The sequence below is a fragment of the Triturus cristatus genome, chromosome 6 (assembly GCF_964204655.1).
Source record: "Triturus cristatus chromosome 6, aTriCri1.1, whole genome shotgun sequence".
NCBI classification, from domain to species: Eukaryota; Metazoa; Chordata; class Amphibia; order Caudata; family Salamandridae; genus Triturus; species Triturus cristatus.
Genome location: NC_140589.1, coordinates 887,514,896 through 887,537,766, shown reverse-complemented (window position 1 = coordinate 887,537,766; position 22,871 = coordinate 887,514,896). Strand labels below are relative to the sequence as shown.

General features: G+C 44.5%; 1 protein-coding gene across 5 annotated transcripts in view; it reads right to left on the bottom strand.

Annotated features, from left to right (window-relative positions):
- Positions 1–5,462: 5,462 nt before the first annotated feature.
- The window catches only part of LOC146820739 (uncharacterized), a 669,677-nt gene continuing 652,268 nt past the window's right edge, over positions 5,463–22,871 (bottom strand). For all 5 annotated transcript variants that reach the window (XM_085611515.1, XM_085611516.1, XM_085611512.1 and 2 more), the window contains one exon: positions 5,463–6,126. In XM_085611515.1, the coding sequence (XP_085467641.1) occupies positions 6,065–6,126 (62 nt within the window). In that variant the 3' untranslated portion in view covers positions 5,463–6,064. The remainder of the gene's footprint in view (positions 6,127–22,871) is intronic.

The following is a 22,871-nucleotide window of genomic DNA, read 5'->3' as shown; positions in this document are numbered from 1 at the left end:
ACCAAACGTTGTGCGATTATCGCTGGAATCCCAGCGATAATTCCACATTTGGCAGCTAACTCAGTATTTTTATCGCTCTGAAGATAAGCATCGCTGATAGCGCCCTATCTCCGCGATAAAAACAAGCGATGGCCGGCGATAATTATCTTAGCGCTAAGTGCGCTTAGCGGTAATTATCGCCGGTTGTTGATGATATGCCCCTTGGTAATCAATGTTGTATGTTGCTTCATCTAATATAGAAACATCTTTAATTATATGAAAGTTGGACTGTTAAGTCTGATTTTTATACTATTTGGAGTGCTTCCACAAACTTCTATAAGTGTATGTAGTCGAGTTGGATGTGATTTCCTTCTTCTGGGATGTATATTTTCAACATTATTTGTGTCGTGATATTAATAGCCACCACAAACTATCTAGGTATGGATATCGATAACCCACCTACCACAAACGGGTCAATCCATTTCATGTCACACTACAGGCTGGATGTGAGTGATGTTGGAGCATTAAAGTTTGGAACATCTGTATGTTCATAAATACTGTATATATGAAATAAATTCCATGTGTGCATTTGCTTGTTACTCTGTCATATCTGTGATATGAAGCCTTGACCTCTATTGGTTGCTGGGGGTAAATCCTCACAAAAAAGGTAAAGCCACGAGAAGCATTACCTTCTCTTGGCAAGACTGGTGAAAAGGTAATGCTTTGATTCCTTTCAGCTAATACCATTACTCAGATCGGGTATTCATTGTTCCAGTATTTAAGACCCACCTGGAGTTGACACCAGGTGCTCCATAAAATGGCCTGGGTTGACATGCTAAGAAGATTATTGATGCGTTCGGGGGTGCTTAATTGTTCTCCCTCGATTGCTGGTGGATTCAAATGACACAAAGTTCATATTTTGTGTAAGGCGAGGTAAAGTCTTTCATGCAGTGCCGAAGCATGTCACAAATGAGAGCTGGGACCAGGAGTACCTGAATCTGTGTGTTAAAAGTATCAAAGTGAGGCAATTATGCTTACCTGTAAAAGTTTCTTTACAGCTTGTTCTGTTTTAGATTCATATGTTATGCCTTTACATGTCATCTAGAGTTGGGCCCAAAAAATTCCAAACTATGTTTTGATGAAAATGTTGTTAGATGTACAGGCATGACACATAAACATGTCATCTTCAAGCCCAAAATGCGCTAGAATACCGATTCCACCAAAGAATTAATTTTTATGCGGTCATTCTTCTGCAGATTTAAAAAAATGTTTCCTTTAGATGTGAGCTTAAAAACTTCATATAGTGACATCATAGTACCAGAAAATCCTTATTTCAGAGCATGTATATTGCCAAGTACCTGTGGCAGATGGAGAGAAATGATCGCTGGCGAAAATAATAAGTTAGTTGATTATATGAGGTCTTTTACCTTAACCAGTTAGGACCTGGAGAGTGACTCCTGATCCCAGAAGGGCAGAGAGATCCTTTAGATTTTGGAGAGAGGATACATACTCCCTATTCAATGACCAAAAAAGTATTCTCCTTTTTAAACAGTGTAGGAAGGAGATACATATGCACCTATACTCCACTACACTCAGAGGTGAGAAAAGGAAAAACCTTTTTTTATATACAACCCACAACCAATCTAGTAGTCGCATGCTTCATTATCGGGTTCACCCTGACTCCTAAAGGTCAGGGTGGGCTCGACTTTATTCCAGGGAGCTCTTAAACTATTTTTTGTTTTTTGGGGGGTTATATACTATTAACTATAAGAATCCCTCATCCACCTCAAGGTATCCCTTTATTCGCGGGTGAGTGGGAATGGTTAAAACTATGAATATATGGTGAAACCAAGATATTGTGGTCCTATGACCATATCCTAAGAACGCTGACATGCTTCTGCCTACTGGCCTAAAAAGGTCCTGGGCATTCTTCAGGGCAACAGCAGAGAAAACGAATTCCCTCTAGCTGGGAGTGGGGAGCAACAAACAGGATTGCAGTGGGTAGGGACTCTTGAAGCTAGTTTGACTACAGGGCCTACTCCAACCGCCCCTGATAAGTAAAATGTATTTCCAGCTGGGGTACTTCCAATACACAGCAAGTGTATCAACCTTTGTATTTCATGCATAAGCTTACCTTTTGCATGCTACAGATTTATCTGTAAATATTGAAGTAGTGCATCACCGGGGGAATTCTTTTTCTCTGCTATTGCCCTGAAGAATGCCCATATGCTGTATCCGCATTCTTGTATTTTTTCTCTATCATTGTTAGATTGACAGTAGCTGTGGCTGGATTTTGCATGGTTACCAGGCCTTCTTCCGAGTGGCCTCATATAGGTACTGAACTTGAACTTCTCTGAACCTTTTCCTTGAAGCAGAAAATGAAACATGCTTTTTTAACTGATTAAGGGGCATATTATCAAGGGCCGGCGATAAATATCGCAAAGCGCGCTTAGCGCTGGCATATTTATCGCCGGCTATCTCTGGAATTTATCACCCGGTTAGCGTGTTATCAACAACACGCATCTCAGAGGTGATAAAAATTCCAGAGATAGTTGGGATATCGCCGTTTTCCATGGTGGAAAACGGCGATATCTCAGATGATAGGGCCTGTGGTCTTAACCACACAATCCACCCCCCATGTTACGTATGCCTTAGTCAGGAATTTAACAGACGTTAAATTCCTGCCTTAAGGCATACTTAACGCAATTTTATATATCGCTAACCCTCCTTGATAATATCGCGAAGCTGACTTCGCGATATTATCCCATGTTGTTTTCACAGCCATGCCTCCTTTGCATCTCATTATCAATGCGAGGCGAGGCGTGTGAAAAAGGGGCGATACGTCAAGGAATCACGCGCTAGCGTGCCCTTGATGATAATGCGATATTATTATCGCCACTTTTCGCCCGAAAACGGGCTCTAAAGCGGCGATAATATTATCGTCGCCCCTTGATGATATGCCCCTAAATCGTAAGCAAAAGTGTTAAAACACCTTCTCAATAAGAGCATGAAATCTCCCTATTTTCCCTGGTGGGAAGGTTTTTTGGTTTTGGGCGAGGACTTGCATCCTCTGGAATCACAAAATCATTCCTGTCTTGGCACCCTATCGGAGTTGCCTGATTCTCTTGCTGAGATGCATCATCATCACTCATTCCATGTGAATGTACTACACCTGTTGTTTGTATCTTGTGGTGCACTCAGTGGTTCATCCTCTAATGCTGATAGATCACCATCAGTGTCAGACGATTTTTTTACCAGCAAGTTTACATTTTTGGCTGGCTTACACTTTTTTGGTGTCCTTTGCTTAGTAATTGGTTGTTTTCTCGACTCTGCTGGTGTGGGAAGCACTGGAAGTAGTGTTAGTGGTTATGCTGTGGAGACCTCTTCAGATCCTGGAATCGAAGGTGGTGATAGATGTCTTTAACCATGTCTTGTATATCAATAAACATAGATAAAGAATGATGTACCATCTGTGGCTGATGTTGCCAAAATCTGGTAATTTGGACAAAAGTAGTTCACAAATCTTTTGATAATAATAATCCACATTTGTAAAGCGCGAAGGGACTCTAGGCACTGGGGGCCGTCGGGAAGATTAAGCAAGCTATTGCCCAGAGTCACATGGTGCTGGGCTAATCTGCCGCCGGCGCTGAGGATCGAACCACGATCCCCAGATTCCGGAGTCAGTCGCCCTGGCCGCGGCGCCACACCTCTTCCATGATACAGAGTATGGGTTTCTTTTTAAAGAGTCCAAATATCTGACTTTAAGGTTAGATGTTCTAGTAGTCTCTCGATCATTATCATTGTCACTTTCTTCTCTAAAAAGACTTCCATGTCTTCAATATTATGGTCATTATCATTAACCTCTGAGTTTGACGATACATCTTTTGCAACTTCTTTGGAGGGTAACAGAAGCACTGGAGACATAAAAGCATGTGTCTGGAATTTTAAGAGGAGGAACACGTAATGGCTCTGTAATTTGAGTCTTTTTCTGTGTTCTGTTTACTGTGGACGACAAAAGCTTGTTTGGCGACATCAAGGGTGAAAGAGTAGGCGCTGAAGGTTACATCGTCAGTGTCTTTGTCGATAATGAAGTTGTTGTCGACCAACATGGCCGACAATGTTGGTGTTGCTAAGTTGATCAAAAAAGGTGTCATGGATGATTCCTGTACAATCATGGATTCTGTTTTTGTTGATGTCTACTTAATGACACTTTAGGATCTGCTGTCATTGCTCGCAAGAGTGTAAATTTTTGATAGGCATTATACCTGAACTGTCCTTTTGTTTGTTAAGAGATGTCTTTATGGATGGTGTTTCGTGAAGGACCATCATTCATTTCTTAGTCAAAGTGTCGTCACCCAATTTAGCTTTCTTCTTTGACTTTTCTATGTGTTTTTTTTTAGTACATCCAAATCTTTAAAGGAGTTATCTAATAGCAGCTGTCCTGATTGTCTGACTCTTAAAAGCAGAGTCAGAGGATCTTGGAGCCTTATTGGAAGTTCTTGCTGGCAGACTTCTTTCACATGAGCTACCATGTCCGTACCTAGACCTGAAGGCGTGGTTTTTTCAACTTTTTCCACAAGTATTGCTAAAGCCAATCTTCCTCATGATCTTTAAGAGTCTATGAAGAAAAAGTGAAAAATGTTACATTCCTTTTTTATTGTGGCTGGGATGAAGGCAATAAAGACACTTTGTGGATCATCCATAAACATCTGACAGTTGGAATCTTTTGGCAAGGGAGCACCTGAAGGTGCTGGTATCCGATTGGCTGCAGTTTGGTTAATATATAATGAGGTGAATAGGTTACTAAAGTATATGACAAATTTCAATGTTAATTGAGTGTAGGGCCTACACTGCTATATGAGGATACCTGCTGTAGTAACACTATAACCAAGGGTTCCCAGTCTTATGATGGGGAATGATTCAAGCATGTGAATCCATAAAAGATCAAATACTAGCAGACAGCGCCACATTTTAGTAGATATGGAGCTGTTGTACTCCCTCCCATTCAAGCGGTGCCGCACTTTACTTGCTGTACTGCGTTGTGTGAACTGTATGTAAACCTTGGCCAAAGTATATTGCTGGATATAATACATACTTTTTTTCCACATGTTTTAATTATGATTAGTGCATTATACAAGGCACAAGAAAAACAGTACATTTGCATTTTGTATCACACAAAAGCATCCAGTTCTAATACAGACTCAACCGGTAAGTGTGGACCGAATCCAAGCCCAGGAAATTAACACTGTACGTCAATATCATTAAACAACAATAGGGCCTCAACGAAAAACTAGCAGCGGCAGTAAGCAGGTACAAAAACAAGATTCCATTAAAAGGTGTTCCTCCCGCCCCCTCCACATCTCCTATAACTACCTATATTTTGTACTTTTCTGTCATGTAAAAATGCATTAATGATAAAACAAAAGCAGATGGCGAAAAAAACACTTTAGATTCGCTGCAGTTATGCCAAATACACAAGGGAATTTAAATGGTTATTAGCTAACTTTATTTTCCTCATTACATTTAGGGAAACAGCATATCTAAGGGTAATAAGCACACTTGAAGTTACAGAAATAAAACAAAATGTTGTAAAACAATGAGTTAACTGTGTGTCTTGGTTAAACGGAATTTTTCAATAAATAAAGACTAGTCGGACCCGTTCCAGTAAGGAGGAGGTGGGCGTTAGCTGGGCTCAAGGTTGCTTGATACATACTGGATGCTTAATAAGTCAGGTTTTTACAAATCACCTACGTGGTTTCAAGTTACTATAGACTATCGCATATACAATTAGTGTTTGAACATACAATATTTCTTTATATTACTGTGATTAGCATTGGTAAAACATCGCAGTAGAATAAGAGAAATGATACACGATCAACTGCCAATATTTCCTCCTAAGAAAATAGTATGATCCGTATAAAAATGACAACCATGCACGCACGAGCTCTCTCTCGCCAACTACACCTCAACACGTACATACTGTACCATAAAACACAAATATGCACAGAGCTGTAAACTTATCTACATCAAGTATAAGTAAACTGTGCGGTTAACTATGATTGAGTATGCTTGTAGGTTTCTCGGTCTACTCAATGGTGAGATTCATCTTCTCCAATAGCTGGCTGGTGACAGATGAAAAGCCTGCATCTGAAGGGGGGGAAATACAAATAATATGCCTGTTAACATTTACTGGTAAATTCATTGTCACACAAGACTAACAAGCATTACTTTATCTAGATTGTAGTAGAACTGATGGTGCTTTCAAGCTAGGCGCTAGAACAGAGTACTAAAATACAATCCGTGTCTGTTTCATAATTATATAGTTGTAATTCTTTCAAGTTGTTTATGTAAAGTTCATTCAGTTCTTAGTTTTCAGATTCGGACATCATGTGTGTGTGAGACCAACTTACAAATCAGCAGATGAAGCTGGGCTAGGCATATGACGGAGCATGTGATTATAGATATAGAATATATCACTAGGTGGGTGTAGAATGCAGCATCTAGTTTAAGATGCAGTACCTGGACATATGAGGTAGCCTTGTGATGGCAATATCTGTGTGATAATACTGCATTTTACTCGATCTGCGTATATGATGAAATACTTAGGCGTTTGGAGAGTCATTTGGCATATATATAGGGGCATATAATCCTACGGTTGGCATGTGCCAACAATGCCTGTTCCTGGGGTGTTGTACCTGGACATTTGAATTTGTACAATACTTATTTTGGCAGTCACTGAACATGTGGGACTGTAACAGGGCATATGAGGGTGCACTTGAAAAAGTCTGACAGTATCACAAAATGTAAAACTTTACTTTGTACAAAATAATAGTATTATTACGGGCATGGACTAAATTGCAGTATTGAGCAAGCTATTCTATAACTAGATATGATGTTCTAACTAGGCTTGCAAACTGGTACCATATTGCATGATGGTGGTTTCTGTGCTTCTAGCACTGTACCTAGCTATAGCATGGCTGCAAGTTGGCATAAAAGGCTGCCTTGGCATCTGATGGCGTTATCTGACCTTAGCGGGGCTGTATTTGGCTTCATTGGAAGTATCTATATACGGGTGGCACCTGACCGTTGATGGCATGCCCATGGTAATTCATTACAACACCAATTAATGCGCGTTTGGTAACTAAAATAGCGTATCTACTTTAGTAAAACGTTATGATTTTTTATTTTCGTTTTGTAGCATTTACAATTCTTAAGTGTTCATTTCTTTAGTGCAATCTGATTTAAAGGTCAGGTAACGTCCATTCTTGTTATGCAATCCAATTCAAATATGGTGTGTGGTATCACTTCTGCTTCTTTTCTAATGTGAACCAATAGACACTTCTAGCGCAGGAGCATTCATGCCGCTGTAGTTAAGACTATGACAACAGTGAGAACAGTTGGCAATCTTTAAAAAAAGCAACCATTCCAGAATGGATAATGCTGGCCTTAGGATACTTCCGGCTGAAAGGGAATGGAGGTCGTCTCAAATTTCTGTGAAGCCAAGGTAGTGGCAGATTTTAAAAGAAGAAACAAGCCTTCTCAACAGGGTGCCTACAACCTGAAATAAATGTATATCTGTGTAATTAGTTGATCAGCAAATCAAAAAGCGACTTGGGAGTCAGTATATAGTTTTAATTAATGGAGTCATTTGAGGCTTCATGGTGACACATTTTTTATTCTTTTTGAGAAGTAATGCAAGGATGTTATCGGCTTTATTTTGGAGTGTGCCCTTCTAATGGGAGCTGAATAAAGAGGGTTGCACTACGTATAGTCTGATTGCATATTAATTCTCATTTATTTATATGAACGCACTTGGTTTATCTTAAACGTATGTACCAATCACAGGGGAAAGTGACCTTCTATCTGGAGCACATTATATTCTACCACCCATTTCTTAAAGAGGAGGACATAATCAGTTGCCCATTATCTGTGTCCCTGTGATGCCCTCTACAGGTTTCAATTAATTCCCAGACCTGTTGGGTGCTTGCTGCTCTTTTAAGTGAGTAACTAATCTAAAGAGAGCTCCAGAATAAGGTTGAGGTCCCCACCCCATAGAACCGGTGGGCAAGGATATTTCCTACAGATTCTTTCCAAAACCTTCACTAAAGTCCAGTGCCTAAGGAGTTGACCAGCAGCACATTGTATCCTACCTGGTGCCTCAAATACTTGAAAGCAGCTGAGTTATTAATGCAATGCTGGTCAGCACATACCTAGACCAGCTTAAGCAATTAGAAGAATATCTGTAGCAAGCCAGACTCTTGCTCGGGAACCATGTCTTCCTGAGTATCTCTCCTGCAACATTAATTTTCAAACAGTCAAGCCATTTGTATATTCATCACCTTCCTCTTCCGGACCACACAGTTTTATACCCTGACATTTTAAGACAGCACAATGAGTTCATACTGCTTGAAGCCCCAGTGTTAGCCATAATCACTTCATCCACTGTGCCTGTGCAATTGAGCAAACATGGATATTGTTGCCTGCTGGTTTTCCTCCACGCCTCCCACTCTTTCCCAGTGGCGCCGGGGGTAGACTGTTGCGCAAACCACGGGCAGCCACTTTATGAGGCTCGGGACTGCCCCCGTATACACAGCTGCGTATGGGGGAAATGGCTGGACTTTGGGTGTCAGGGTAATTTTACTGCATTGTACTGATGTGTTGTACCTATTTCATGCCACTGCTTCGCACTCGTTGAACGTAACCCTACTTGATGTGCCAAATGTGTGTCACACTGTAACTTTTCTCTTTGATAAAAAAAATAAAATCTGTCCCCCTCCACCCAAAAAAAATTGAGGTCCACCTTAATCCTGTGAATTTCCTTGCACTTTACACATTTAACAAGCATCGATCGAGTTCTCGTTAGCCAGTCCTGCATATTTAACAATCAATCACCAACAAAAGGCGTTGTAGAATGTTCATTTGTTTGATGATGTCAGCTTTTGAGATGTATTGTGACATCGTTCACTGGATGGCCCCTTTAAAACACCATAACAGTAATTGCATTCCCCGAGATCTCATCGTCCCCCATATGACAAGATGATGCTAGAGGGATGGGCACATTAATCATGGGCAAGCCACCTGTATCCAGCGCTCCAAAGTGGACCATCAAAATCTGTAAAAGCTGCCCAAAACGAGTTTTTATGCTACATCTTCCTTGATACTCCTTTCCAGTATATCTAACTTTGATTATGGAATTACTGACCGGGATAACCAAACACGTTTCAGCACATAATCAAAACATCCATAATAACACATTCTCATTTCAGCTTTTCCTGCTTCTAGCGGGCTGGTACTCATTATGGTCATTTTGTCGTGATGATGCGCACCCTGGGGATTTTCTCCATAAATTCAGTTTCCCTACCTTTGGTAGAGGAAGAAGTGAATTTTTAGTCCATCTGTGTTACTTGGTAAGCATAGAGCAGAGCACCCAACCCTTTAGTCCTGTAGGATCTTCTTTGCTCAGCTGAATGAACGCTGTACATGTTGCACATTCAGGGTGAACTCCCGAAGGGCAGCAACATCTGGTTGTCTAACAGTATAACATGAATCAACCTTTCTACTCAAAGCATCTTGTCCCATGGCTCTCTACTTTCAACATCACGTCTCGCCATGTGACAGTGTCTAGTCTAGTCAAATTGTCCTTTCCCTTTGATCTTCCCTAACACTAGTCGGAATGTTGTTCATTAAAATCAGAGCTCCTTCCATTTGCTGGTTGCGGCATATCATTTGATCCTATGTTCAAAGGCACCTGTTTCAATCTTGCTTCCTCCTTGGGATTAATCAGCTTCTCCCTGCTTTCAGCTCCAATCAAGCCCTCCATTGCCATCAGCCCTGGCACTGGACGTGTTAAAACAGAATTTTGTGATTTTGTTTTACACCATCATTTCAAGACTGAAGTAACTTTGAGTACAATCCCCCTTGGAAAAGCCCACGTTTTATATTGCTAGACAGTTATCCGTACATCACTGTAAAATTACATTAGGGGCCTGCCTGTGCAGAGAAAGAAGGGTGGCGATGAGAGGATGAAAACGTTCAGCAGGTGACTTCCTGCTGTAGTCATGCGAAATATCCCCACTAACAAATCTTTCCCCATCTTACTGGCCCTACATTTCGTGTGGCCTGGGTTACTGTTCTCTGGCTCCACAGCAATGGGTAAAACTATGTGCACAGGTTCATTGACATGACCCATCGGTTATTCGCTGCTCGTTTAACTTATGCCACACAAACATTAATCTGTGGTTGCAGGCGAGTATTTTAATGGCAGACCTGCTTTATTGCATGCTGCCCTCCAAACCCTGGTGTGATATATCTCCTTTAGTGCCACTCCTTAGCATTTAGGTAGCCTTTCATTGTTGGGTACTGCGGGATCTGGGCATTCAGCGACCACTGCAAGGTACAGCAACAATGTCGATGGATCTGGATTCTGGTTGATCAAGGACGGTCCAGAACTGCAGCTGAACTGCTTTCAGTTGTAACATCAGCAATGCAGAGCATCTGTCATTTTTGGGTGCAGGATTATGATGATGTGTCAGCACAGCTTGACAGCAATATGGGCAGTATGTAGCAGCTACCAATACAGTGTCCAGAAACACTTACGCGTCCATGCCCTGCATTTTTCAGCACCATATATTTGCTATTGGTGTGAGTCATGTGATGCAATCCTTTGGTGTTCTGTGCTCTTGCCCCTGCCTCGAGCTCTTCTGATGACAAGTCGACTTCACTCTATTAAAATGGCATTTCCTTTTTATCCATTTACTAGTTTCAATGGATCTTGCTGGGCATGGGTTGCTGTAATGTTGAACTAGTAACATACATTCTTTTTATCTTATTTGTAAGAAAAGAAAAGAAAAGAAAAAGACATACATATGTACGTGGTATTTCTATAGCACGAACCAAGCCACCATGTAGCAGACCACACTGTAGCAGACCACTGCACAGGGTCAAAGACAAACAAAGTTAGCGAGTGAAAGGAGAGGCAGATGAGTTGCGTCGGTTAATATATTATGATGTATTGTTCTTTAAAACTGTGCATCTTCAACTCTTTCCTAAATTGGAGCAGCGTTGGTGTAATCCTGATGGATATGGGGATCTTGTTCCAGATCCTGGGCGCAGAGATGACAAAAGCCTGCTGCCTTATTTTTTTATGCTTCTTAGTCTGAAGTGTGATGGTGTTCGGGCTGCGGGTGAGTTGTTAACCACCAGAGATGGTGAGCCTGTCAGCAATATAAGCAAGGGTGCTGGTTGTGATGGTTTTGTAAATGATGCAGCTGGTTTTAAAGATGCTGTGGGGCTGGCAAGGCAAGCAAATGGAGTTAAAACGAATGGGTGTGATGTCATCACATTTCTTTAGGCCTTGAATGAGACTTTCTGTGGCATGCAAGATAACCTTAAGGGGTGCCAGTTTGGAGTCTGTGAGGTCATGGAGCAGGGCGTTGCCGCCATCTAGACACGACAAGTGAGAAGGCTAGAACAGAAGTTCTCAAGTTGCTTTCTGGAAGAAACCGTTTCACCTTTTTTAGAAGATAGAGCTGGTACCAGGCCATCTTTGTTTTTTTTGGCAATGTGCTCTTTGAGGTTGAGTGGTGCCCAGGGTGAATCCAAGTGACTTGACATTCAGTGAAAGTTGGGGCGTAACGCCATAAAGGGTTATGTCATTGAGCCAGGTTTGTACTGTTTCTTGTTCTTTGCAAATAACAGAAATTCTGTTTTGAGTGGGTTCAGCTTCATGTGGGCGCGATACATCCAGGTCTGGATGATGTACAGGCATTGTTTGAGGCGCTGGGTGTATGAAGCAGAGGAGGCATACAAGTCTAGGTGTGTATTGGCAGCATATTGGTAAATCCTGTTGCTCTTATCTACAAGGAAGGCACCAAGCGCCTCCATGTAGAGGCTGAAGATGACAAGGGAGCCCATATGAACAAAAGCTTCCAGTCACCTTTGCAGTCCTGGGTCATTTTCAACCTATCCATCATGCACCTTCGGACTCTACTAATCATTATCACAATCAAAATTCATCAATATGATGAGGACCCACAACTCTACTTGAAAGTTTCCCCTTTCCAGACATGCTATTCCTCAAAGTCTGCCTGCACTTCATCCACACCTTGATTTCCAGTACTTACCTAAAGCTCCGTTCAACCAAAACAGAATTCCTGCTATTTGTCAAGAACTAGTCTAAACCTGGCTTAGTGTCACAAACCTGGACAGATTCAAGCCCTAACTTACATCCAATGCCAAGTCACTCCAAATCATGCTGGACTCTAACCTTACCTTCAAGGAACATATTGCTAAGAAAACAAAGACAGCATGTTATAAATTTGCTTAACTAAACAAAGTAAATATATTCCTCCCAGAAAGTAACTTCAAACCTGCTGGTCAAGCCCTCAAGCTACTGTATCTGGAGAGCGCTATGGCCCTGCTTCATGGCGTCCGCGACTCCATCTGCCCTTCTTGAAGGGCATCCTACATACCATAGCACAGTTCATCAAGGGGCCGAAGAAATATGAACCTATCCTCCCCATCATGATGGAACTCCAGCGGCACTCATGCCCGGCCAGCACCTTCCTCAAAACCATCTACATCATGTCCAATCACTACCTATTTTTATTTATTTATTATTTATTTTAGAGATTTATAGAGCGCGAACCAGACCCGTGAGGGTATCAGAGCCCTTTATAGGATTGACAGGTGGTAAAAACAGTCTTAGGACGGGTGTATACAATTGAGAGAGGAACAGGTAGATGCATTATACAAGGGCAGAAATAATAGGCAGTAATATATCCCGGTTACAGTTGGGATAAAAACAGGTAGATACATTATATGAGAGAACAACTGTCTCAATTCCCGGGTGGGATGCCCAGAAGTGCCGGGTATGTATCATCCGGAAGAGCCATGGGTAATGCCATAATAGAAGGAGAGACAAAATCGCTGAAGTGATTGACATGCAAGCGCTAAGCGAGGAATATGCCCATAAGGAAAGTTTTGGCCTCCTTTTTAAAATGTGCCAAAGATGGAAGTCTTCTGATGGTAGGCGGGAGTGAGTTTCATATTCTTGGGGCAGCCCCAGAGAAGGCCCGACTGTACATTTTTTTTTCCGCAAACGTGCTGGTTGGAGCAAAAGGTCTCTGGCGGATCGTGAATTTCTGGCTCCCGGATATCACGGGTTTCTGGGTGAGAAACGCTGGTTACTTGGACTATAGAGCCTTGTGAGTGATGCAAGCTAGCTTAAGTTGGATTCTGGTCTCGAGAGGAAGCCAGTTTAGAGCTTTGAGGTGGGGAGAGATATGGTCAAATTTCTTAGAACCTGTTAGGAGTCTGGTGGCAGCATTGAGGCAGGCTTTCAATGGGCCAAAGAGTTCTTGGGTAGACTTCCAAGGGTAGAGCACCCATATTCTAGTCTGGAGATGACTAGTGCCTGGGTTGCCATTTTTAGGTCGGGGGTGTCGAGGAAAGGTTTCAGGTGTCTTAGGTAGCTCAGGTGAAATCTAGCAGTCTTGGCCATCGAACTGATATGGACACGCATATTCAAGTTGTAGTCTAGGGTTATTCCCAGGGATTTAGCAGAGTCCACAATGGTAGGAGATAAGGAGAAAATCCGTTTTTTTGCGTTAAGTTTGAGCTGGTTAGAGGTGAGCCAATGCACCATCAGCTTCAAGGCCTCATTCAGGGAGTGAATGTCCTCAGGGGAAGAGATTTTAATGTAGATCTGTGTGTCGTCGGCATACATGTGATAGGCGATGCTGGCGGTACGTAGCACCTCTGTGAGCGGTTCAAGGTAATGATTGAAGACGGTAGGGGACAAGGTTGATCCTTGGGGGACTCCAACCGTGATCGGAGAGGGAGCGGATAAGTTACTGTTGATTAGGATTCTCTGTGAGCGATTCTGGATGAAGGACCTAAACCATTCAAGAATGTGCCATCCAATCCCATCCGGAGTTTGAGGCGATCCAGGAGCGTTTCGTGGTTGACCGTTTCAAACGCTGAGGATAGGTCTAGGAGGATTAGGAGACAGGTTTTGCCTTGGTCAAGGGCTTGGAGGGCATCATCCACGATGTTGAGGAGGGTGGTTTCTGTGCTGTGTCCAGGTCTGAACCCAGATTAGAAGTCATTAAGTCGTTGGAAGTTGGTAATGTGTTGGCTCAACTGCTGTTGCACACATTTCTCCAGAACGTTCGCTAGGAGTGGGATGTTCAATATCGGTCTATAGTTTTCAGGGGAAGCAGGATCCAGCGTAGGTTTTTTTAAGATGGGGACGACTTGTCCGGCTTTGAGAGAGTCGGGTATCAATCCCTGTAGTAGGGATGCATTGATTATTGCAGTCCAAGAAGGGATGATCGCCTGAGAGGGCGGCTAGGCAGTTAGAAGGGAGGGGATAATTGTAGTGATTGTTCAGGTTTAAGGAAGAAAGAATTTTCGAGATAGAGTGTTCGTAATAGACTTTAAAGTTGGACCAGTGTGCTAGATTTCTGGGTGAAGTGTGGGATGGCAGTGTGGAGAGAAGAGGTAAAGCAGGCTTAGTTTGGGAGAGTGTTGTGGAATTGAGTTTGTTTCCTAGGGCAGTGATTTTGTCACAGAAGAAGGAGGAAAATTCCTCACATGATTTTAGAGATTTAGGGGTATCTTTGGAGGTTTTAGCCAGTCTATCTGAGTGATAAGTGTCTGGTGACTCTCTGTACACCCACAATGAGAATGGAGACAAAGTGTGAAAAAGAAAAAACAAGGCAACAGGCCTACTCTGTCTAAGTACCCAAGATAAGGATATCCCTATAAGGATATTCCTATATTCATCAGGACTGTCCCAACTGTGCTCCAATTTAGGTAAGAGCTCAATACGCATCTCTTTAATTAACACTACAACACACTGTTGTAACAGTCCACCTCCACTCTCACAACCCAGCTACCCCTCCAATTACCCTCTGAATGTGTCTTTGCCTTTGGCCCGGTACAGCATCCACCTGCCTTTCAGCTAGGTTTACGCTACATACATACCACATACTTTTGAGGTTCACTCACCTATGCGGAGCAGATCACTAAGCATATTATTTTACTATAATTTGATATCCGTAGATACTGAAGGATGTAAAACAGTTTTTTCTCCCATGAAAGCTTTGTTGGAGGATGGCATTCCTTTCTATGTGTCAGAGGCATCATATTTGCTTCCAAAATTACATCTCAAATGTATTCTTGACTTTTCCAAAAAAAATAATAATAATTGAGTAACAGAGCAGTCACGGTCAACATTAATGGTCCAAGATTATGTCAGAGAGAGAAAGTTATCAGGGCATAAAAACATATATGCATTAACTCAGGTTCGTAAAGCAAGCCCCTCTTTGAGGTTACATCGATGCCAGACCAGAGAGACAGCACAGAAGTCTGATAGACCGCCCAACAACAGAGGAAGGAATATCCACTTCCAATCACAAAAATGAGATCGTAACATAACAAACCGGAACATTTTAAAGGTCATAGTGGAGCATATGTGTAGCAATGCCTATTCGAGGAGGCTTGATTGCAGGAGCTTCCCGGAGCAGGGTGTCGGGGTATCATGTGTAGGGATGGGAAGGGAGAGACCAGGCGGGCAAGGACGACCTCCTCGTGTTCAAGTGAGTGTCACATCAGATGGAGAAATTAATCAAACAGGTTGAAAGCTTGGAGCCTGGGTGGTGTAAAACATAAGTGCTCCAATTGGGTGAAATAGGTTATCAGTGGCTGACATATGTGTGTGGATTTCTTTCAGAGTGGCATAACCTATCAGCATGTGTCATAGCTTCTGGGGTCAGAGGGCGGATGCCTAGTATCACTGTGTTGTATGAGTTAGGGAGCAGATAGTCCACAACCCCTTTGATGTGGCTCAGAACCTCTTTCCAATAAGTTGCTGTAAGGGGCTAGACCACCGGATGTGAACAAAATCACCTGTTGCCAAATTGCACCTCCAGCATAACAGAGAGGTGGAAGGGTATATGGTGCATAAGCGGGCCAGGGTATAATACCACCTCAACATCAATATATATGCCGTCTTGTGTTGGGATATGCTCCTTTACAACTTGAGGATGTCCTGCCACAACTGATCCTACTGTTCGTGCAAGACTTCTTCAGTAGTGTCAGAGTGCCATTGGGATTGGTAGGAATTTCTTCTAGATGGGATCGAGTGTTGAAGTACCTTGTAGGTGTGGGAGATCAAGCCTCTTGTCCCGCTGAAGGACTGGACCGTGCCTCAAAGGAAGTGAGTGGGCGTTTGGCCCCTTGGTCGTTGGAGGGGTGGAATGCCCAGTGCCCAATTTATAGTATTATAATCTAGCTGTCTCAGGAACTTGGAAGTCTTGTTTACACCGATCAAGTATCTTAATTTTGTCTCCCTCGAGTAGGTCATGGAGAGTGCGACAACCCCCCTTCCTCCATTCTGCAAAGGAGTGAGCCTGCAATGCTGGGGTAAACTTCGGATTGCGCGCCATTGGGGTGTTTGGAGAGGGGATGGTGGTGAGGCCCTTCTAACGAGCAATTTTGTCCCAGATTTCAAGGCCGTTTTGGTGGGGATGGCTATGTAGACACTCTGTGGTCGAGCATGCTTGGGAAGCCATGGAAAGTCCCAAAGGGGTCTACAGGATAACGCCCAGTCCATGTGAAACCAGTGCTTTTTGCTCTCTCGCACAACCCACTTTGAGTTGTATCGTAGGTGGGCCACCCAGTAATATTCAAGGAGGTTGAGGCATTTTAATCCCCCTTGATCTCTGGGGAGCATCAATATAGAGTTCGTTAGTGTCTGGTGTTTCCCTCCCCAGATAAAATTGTGTATGTCCTGTTGGAGATGGAGGATAGTGTCCTGTGGGATGGGAGTGGGCAGCATCTGGAATAAGTAAAGGATTTTCGGCACAATGGATATTTTAGCAGCACTGAGGCATCCCAGCCAGGATACCTGTAGCAGTTTCCATCTGCAGAGGTCATCTAGGACCGATCGCCGATATTCCGGCCAATAGGCATGCGTTCAAGATGCTAAGAAGGGGGTAAAGTTTAGCCCTAAATACTTTATAGATTTCGGAGCCCATTGGAAAGTGGTAAGGCACTGCAAGATGGGGAGGGCCATTTTCGGAATTGTCAAATTGAGAGCCTGTGATTTCACCATATTTATTTTAAAGCCAGAGACGTTTTCAAAGGCAGTGAGCGCAGTCACTAGAGCAGGGAGGGAAGACTTAGGTTGGATGAGGGCTAGCAAGAGATTATTTGCAAACAGAGCCATCTTATGTTCATGCCTGCCAAAGTGGATGCCCACCATAATGTCCTTCGCCTGCCGAATATGGATTGCAAGGGGTTCTACAGCTAGGGCAAAGAGTAAGGGCGATATCAGGCAAACCTGCCTAGTACCCCTCGCCAGGTGGATCGGCTGTGAGGATTGCCCATTAACGCGGATAGTAGCTGCTATGATTTTAGACATAAAGCCAGGCCCCAATCCAATCTTACTAAGGGTTGCCCGTAGAATGGCCCAACCAACCCAGTCAAAGGCCTTTTCTGTATCCAGCGAGAGAAGGCAAGCGGGGATGTCATGTCAGTGGGCTTTTTCTACTAAATGTGCAAGGCGGCAGATGTTGTCTGCACCCTGCCTCTGCCGGATGAATCTCACTTAATCCTGGTCAATTAGTCCAAGGTGATAAGGCTCTAGTCTGTTTGCTAGAATCTTGGTATAGATCTTGGCATCTGTGTTCAGAAGAGCAACTGGGTGGTAAGAGGCACAGAGATCAGGTTTGGGTATAAGTACTATCTCTGCTGCCGCAATGATTGGTATTAGGGCTGTGTCTGCTGTAAATGAGTGGAATAAGGCCACAAAGTGATCCTGAAGTTGGGGGAGAAATTTACAGTAGAACATCACAGCAAGGCCATCAGGGCCCTGGGTTTTTCCCACTGTTAGCTCGCTGAGGGTCCTTTGTATTTTAGCTACGGTGATGGGGACATCCAGGAGTTCTGAATGGAGAAGGTCTAGTTTGCCAGGGCCAGTCTTTAAGGTAGGAATCTATGCTTTCTTGGGGCACATTTCTCCCTGCATAAATGGCTTGGTAAAATTAGTGGAATGCGTGCTGTGTTGTCTTTTCCTTAGTAGCCCATGTTCCATCCCCAGCTTAATTTTAGAAATGTGTGCATGTGTGGTTTGTTGACGCAGTTTACACACAAGTACAGAGCCTACTTTGTCCCCCCCCTTCATAGTATTTCTGCTTTAAGGCCAGTAATGAACGATCAGCCTTATTTGTCCGAAGTGACCTTAATTGATCCCTAAGCATAGCCAGTTGGCACATCTAGATGGGGCAGAGTGGTCAAGGTGTTTCACGGCCTTAATGTCTGCTGTGAGACGGGTCTTGACTAGTCTGGCTAACCATGCATGGGCGATTGCAATAGATGAGATGGTCCCCGTATTGTGGCTTTGAAGCCATCCCAAAGAGTGGGCTCAGAGATCTTGGGATGGGTGTTGGTGCTGAAGTACGCGACAATTTATTTTTGAATTTCAGCGACACCCACAGGGTCCCTAAGCAGGTGGGGGGGGGAAACGCCACCGGGGGCAAGCTGGTGCTGTAGCTCCTGCTGCAGCTAGAGTTATCTCTAAGTGGGAATTGTCAGGGATGGAAATATCTGAGAGGCAAGCAGAATCCAGGCCCCGCAGCAGTGTGGGAGTGAGAAATAAATAATCAATACATGAGTATGAGGAGTGGACTTGTAAATAGAAGGAGTAGTCTTGAACCACAGGGTGACTATATCTCCAGGCATCCACCCATGCCAGGTCCGTGAGGTCACGTTTAAGGGCAGTAGACATCAGCTCCACCCCCTGGAAGGAAGCAGCACTACGAACCTTTTCAAGTGAAGTTGTCCCCCACCACCTGGGCCCCGCTGACATGTGTCGCATGATCTCATAGGGTGGCTCTAAGGTATGCATCTTGGGCTTGATTAGGAGCATTAATGTTCAGGAGAGAGAATGGTCGGGCTCCCCGCTGGACAGTGAGTTTCAGGAAGTGGCCATTATCATCCTGCACAAGTTTTAGTATCTTAGAGCCAAAGGAAGCCTTGCGCAGGATAGCGACTCCAGTTGTTTTAGTCGTGATGTGTGCCCAATAGCTAATAGGATATTTTGGGTGGTTCATGCAGGGGCGTCTCGGCAGAGTAGGTGAGTTTCCTGTAGGAATATAACATCAGGGTCCTGCATTAGGAGGTAGAGCCACACCTGGCGCTGTTAGTTAGGTGGGTTTAGTCACAGTGTATTGAGAGATAGGAGCTTAACGTGTGGGCTGCCAGCCATGGGAAGGAGGGGTGGTATGGGCCTTCAGTGTGTTTGTACGGGTGCAAGAGATGTTACATAGAGAAATGCAGAGTACCACAGGGGCCATGATGGTCCAAATGGCGACAGCGAGTGTCTGGTCTCAAACTAATTCACGGTTGCAGGCATGTGGTAGAGCACGTCTGAGGGAGGACATCCCGCTGGTCGCCGCCAGGCATGGACTGGTGGGAAATGTGGTCTAGACAGATCCAGAGGTTGAGGAGCTGGGTGAGGGTTCTTTCTCCAGATTGCAGATGTGCTTGATGATATCCTGTTCAGTCTCTTGGGAGGCCTGGTCCCTCTTGTGTTTGTGGGGGTGTGAGGCCTTCACTGTAGCCCACCGTGGTTTCAGAGGAGCCTGGCTGAAGAAGCAAGGAAGGTGCAGATCGTGTGCCTCCTAGTTGTGTACCAAGCCCAGGAGTTGTGTGGCCTCTCTCAAGGAACGAATGGCTCTGTGCCTGCCCTCCCAGGTGAAGATGATGGCACAGGGGTGGTCCCACTGATATCAGATGTTAAGATCTCTTAGTTTGTCTGTGATTAGCTTGAAGTCCCTGTGTCTCTGATGTGTGATTGGCACAATGCCCTGGAAGAACTGGACCCTCTGTTCCCAAAAGACATGTCAGCCTTCTTCCTCAAGGCCTGGAAGATAGCTTCTTTTTTGGTGAAGAAATGCACCTTTGCCAGGATGTTGGGGGCAGCATCTGGGTGACCCAGCACTACCCGGTGGGCTCTATCTGGCGTCTTAGGAGAGGCATCATCGCCCGGATTGCAGTTAGGACTTGAGAATTGAAGACCATTATGTCTGTGCCCTCCGCCCCTCGTGAAAGACCCCTTATGTGAATGTTATTTCTCTTGCTCCTACTCTCTGGGTCTTTCTGTTTCAATTGAAGTTCGATCTAGTGTTTCATTTCTTCCACATCAACCAAAATACTCAATGCCTGCCACGCGCGCAAGAATCCCCACACTGGGTGAGAAATCTAAGTCAAATTACCCTCACTGACTTGGAGGAAAGGGCAAGCTCACTCCTTCCCTCCACCTCGGACAGCTCCTCAACAACAGATCTCACCTCCCACTACAACACAACCATGACTTCCATCATGAACCAAGTAGCCTTCTTGAAGAGGAAAAGAGTCCGGAACACCCCTTCTAGATCCTGGTTCAACACGGCCATAAATGCCAAAAGAAGACAGCTGAGAGCTGCAGAAAGACTATGGCGGAATAACCCGTCCACAACCCTCCTTAACCGACTCAAATCTTTACGCAGGAAATACAAAAAAAACATCAAGAATGAAAAAAGTCCTTCTGCAGTGCTCTCGACAAAGCAAAAAATTAGGCCGAAAGAACTCTTCAATCTCATTAGACAGCAAACTTCTAAACCCCCCTCAGCCTCAGGTCAAGCCTCCAAAGGCATATGTGATAACTTTGCTAACTTGTTTGATGAAAAATTCACAAAGATCGAGCTCTCCCTAGACATTCACTGTGACCCCCCCCTGCAGCAGCTCGCTCACTGAGACAGATGCTACCTCTCCTAAGCCCCACCCCAAAAATTGGAAATCCTTCAACCCCGTCTCCGAAGCGGAGAGCTCAGAATTGATTTCCAGCTCCACTCCATCATCACATATCTCGGACCCCATTCCTGCCCAACTGGCCAAAAAGCTCAAACGCACCCTAGCCCCGATCTGGACCAAGATTTTAAATAGCTCCCTGAGTACCGGAGTCATGCTCGACTGTCTCAAAATCCGCCAAGTGTACTGCTCGATTTTTCCGGTCTTATTGTGTTGAAGGGTGATTTAGGTGACTTCAGTCTCTTTCCATTCAAGTCTAAGGGTTAGAGTAGTGTATAGAGCCTATTTATTAGGCACTTCGACATGATCCTGTGTTCTTCCCCATAGATCAGGGTTTGCATATATATATCCTAGGGGATAGATTCGTTAGCATTAGGGGTAATCTGTTCTGTAGTGAGGGTATTTCATGGAGCCGTGCTGAATTCAGGCCTGGTAGGCCTTAAACGGGAGAGACTCCATCTTTCCTCCTGCTCTGGCAGCTTGGGATGTTTCTAGGTCATAGGCAGTGTTTTAGTTAGGAGGTGTTATTCGCTTGGAGAGAACCGGTTCAGGCCGGCCCTTATCGAAGGATTGTATTTTTCTTCATGCCGAAGACACTACATCAGGCCGGCCGGCTGGGAACGTGTCCTTGGCACGGGGAGGTACAAGAATTTGGTGGGCGGCAGGTTACGGGCTGGAATTTTCCATGAGGAAATACACGTCTATATTAGTAAAAGTTTGAGGCAGATACTGGCACTTGCTTCTAGTCCATAGGCGGCACCTGGCCGTTAGTAGTAAAGCTGCTACTTATTCCAGGGAAGACAGATGACAAACTTGGAGGTGGAGAAAAACCGAGAAATAGATATTCCAAAGAGAAGAGAGTAGCCGATGAGGAAGAGGTCCCAGTGACTCGGAGAGGGAGACGGGAGTAAACCCGTGATTGCGGAGGTGTGACTTCCAGGCGAAGCCGAGGCGCAGACGAGAAGGGAACCTAGATGACCATTGAGTGCAGGCTACATACGACCAAGGTGATGTCAACCCCTTACTATTAGAGTGTACAACTTAATCTTTCACTTTTCTTTGCAGGTTATGTGATATGTATTATGTTCCGTGAGTGTGCATGTAATAACTAAATAAAGCATTCAGTTTGTAGTAAAGCAATATGTGCTACGTGTTCTTGTGTAAGAGGGTAACCTATTCTTCTAGTCAGCTGTGACTTGACATGAACAGATGTTAATCCTGATCAGGTAGGTGGTAACTGAATAAGGGAGAAAGGAGCCCTTCGAACTGGGGAACAAGTTGTGCTCAACTAGCTGTCTTTGTGTGATCTGATATATAGTAACACTGATTCCCTTGTTGTATGTCGTGGTAATTATAGGATGAACTCGTGCTAAGGCTGCCGTCTGGGCAGGAAGTCCTGGGTCCGTTTGGGACCGCGAGGCTGTGACTGCCGTCTGGGCAGGAAGTCTGTGGCTGCCGTCTGGGCAGGAAGTCCTGGGTCCGTTTGGGACCGCGAGGCTGTGACTTGTCTAAGGCTGCCGTCTGGGCAGGAAGTCCTGGGTCCGTTTGGGACCGCGAGGCTGTGGCTGCCGTCTGGGCAGGAAGTCCTGGGTCCGTTTGGGACCGCGAGGCTGTGGCTGCCGTCTGGGCAGGAAGTCCTGGGTCCGTTTGGGACCGCGAGGCTGTGGCTGCCGTCTGGGCAGGAAGTCCTGGGTCCATTTGGGACCGCGAGGCTGTGACTGCCGTCTGGGCAGGGAGTCTGTGGCTGCCGTCTGGGCAGGAAGTCCTGGGTCCGTTTGGGACCGCGAGGCTGTGACTTGTAGGTCTTGGTATATATAGTAGGAATTCCCTGTCCTTAGGTGGTACATATATGTGGTTATTTAGGTGTAAATAGGCCCTAGGGAGGGGGTAACGTTCTGGTTTGGGTTAGAGAGGCTCTGCTGAGCGGGTTCTATCTGATCCAAAAACCCAAGCAGAACATTTGGCGTCACGAACCGTTTACGAAACCTGTGTGCGTTGTGGTTGTCTTGTGTTTGCTTTCGGCGCGTGCGTGGTTT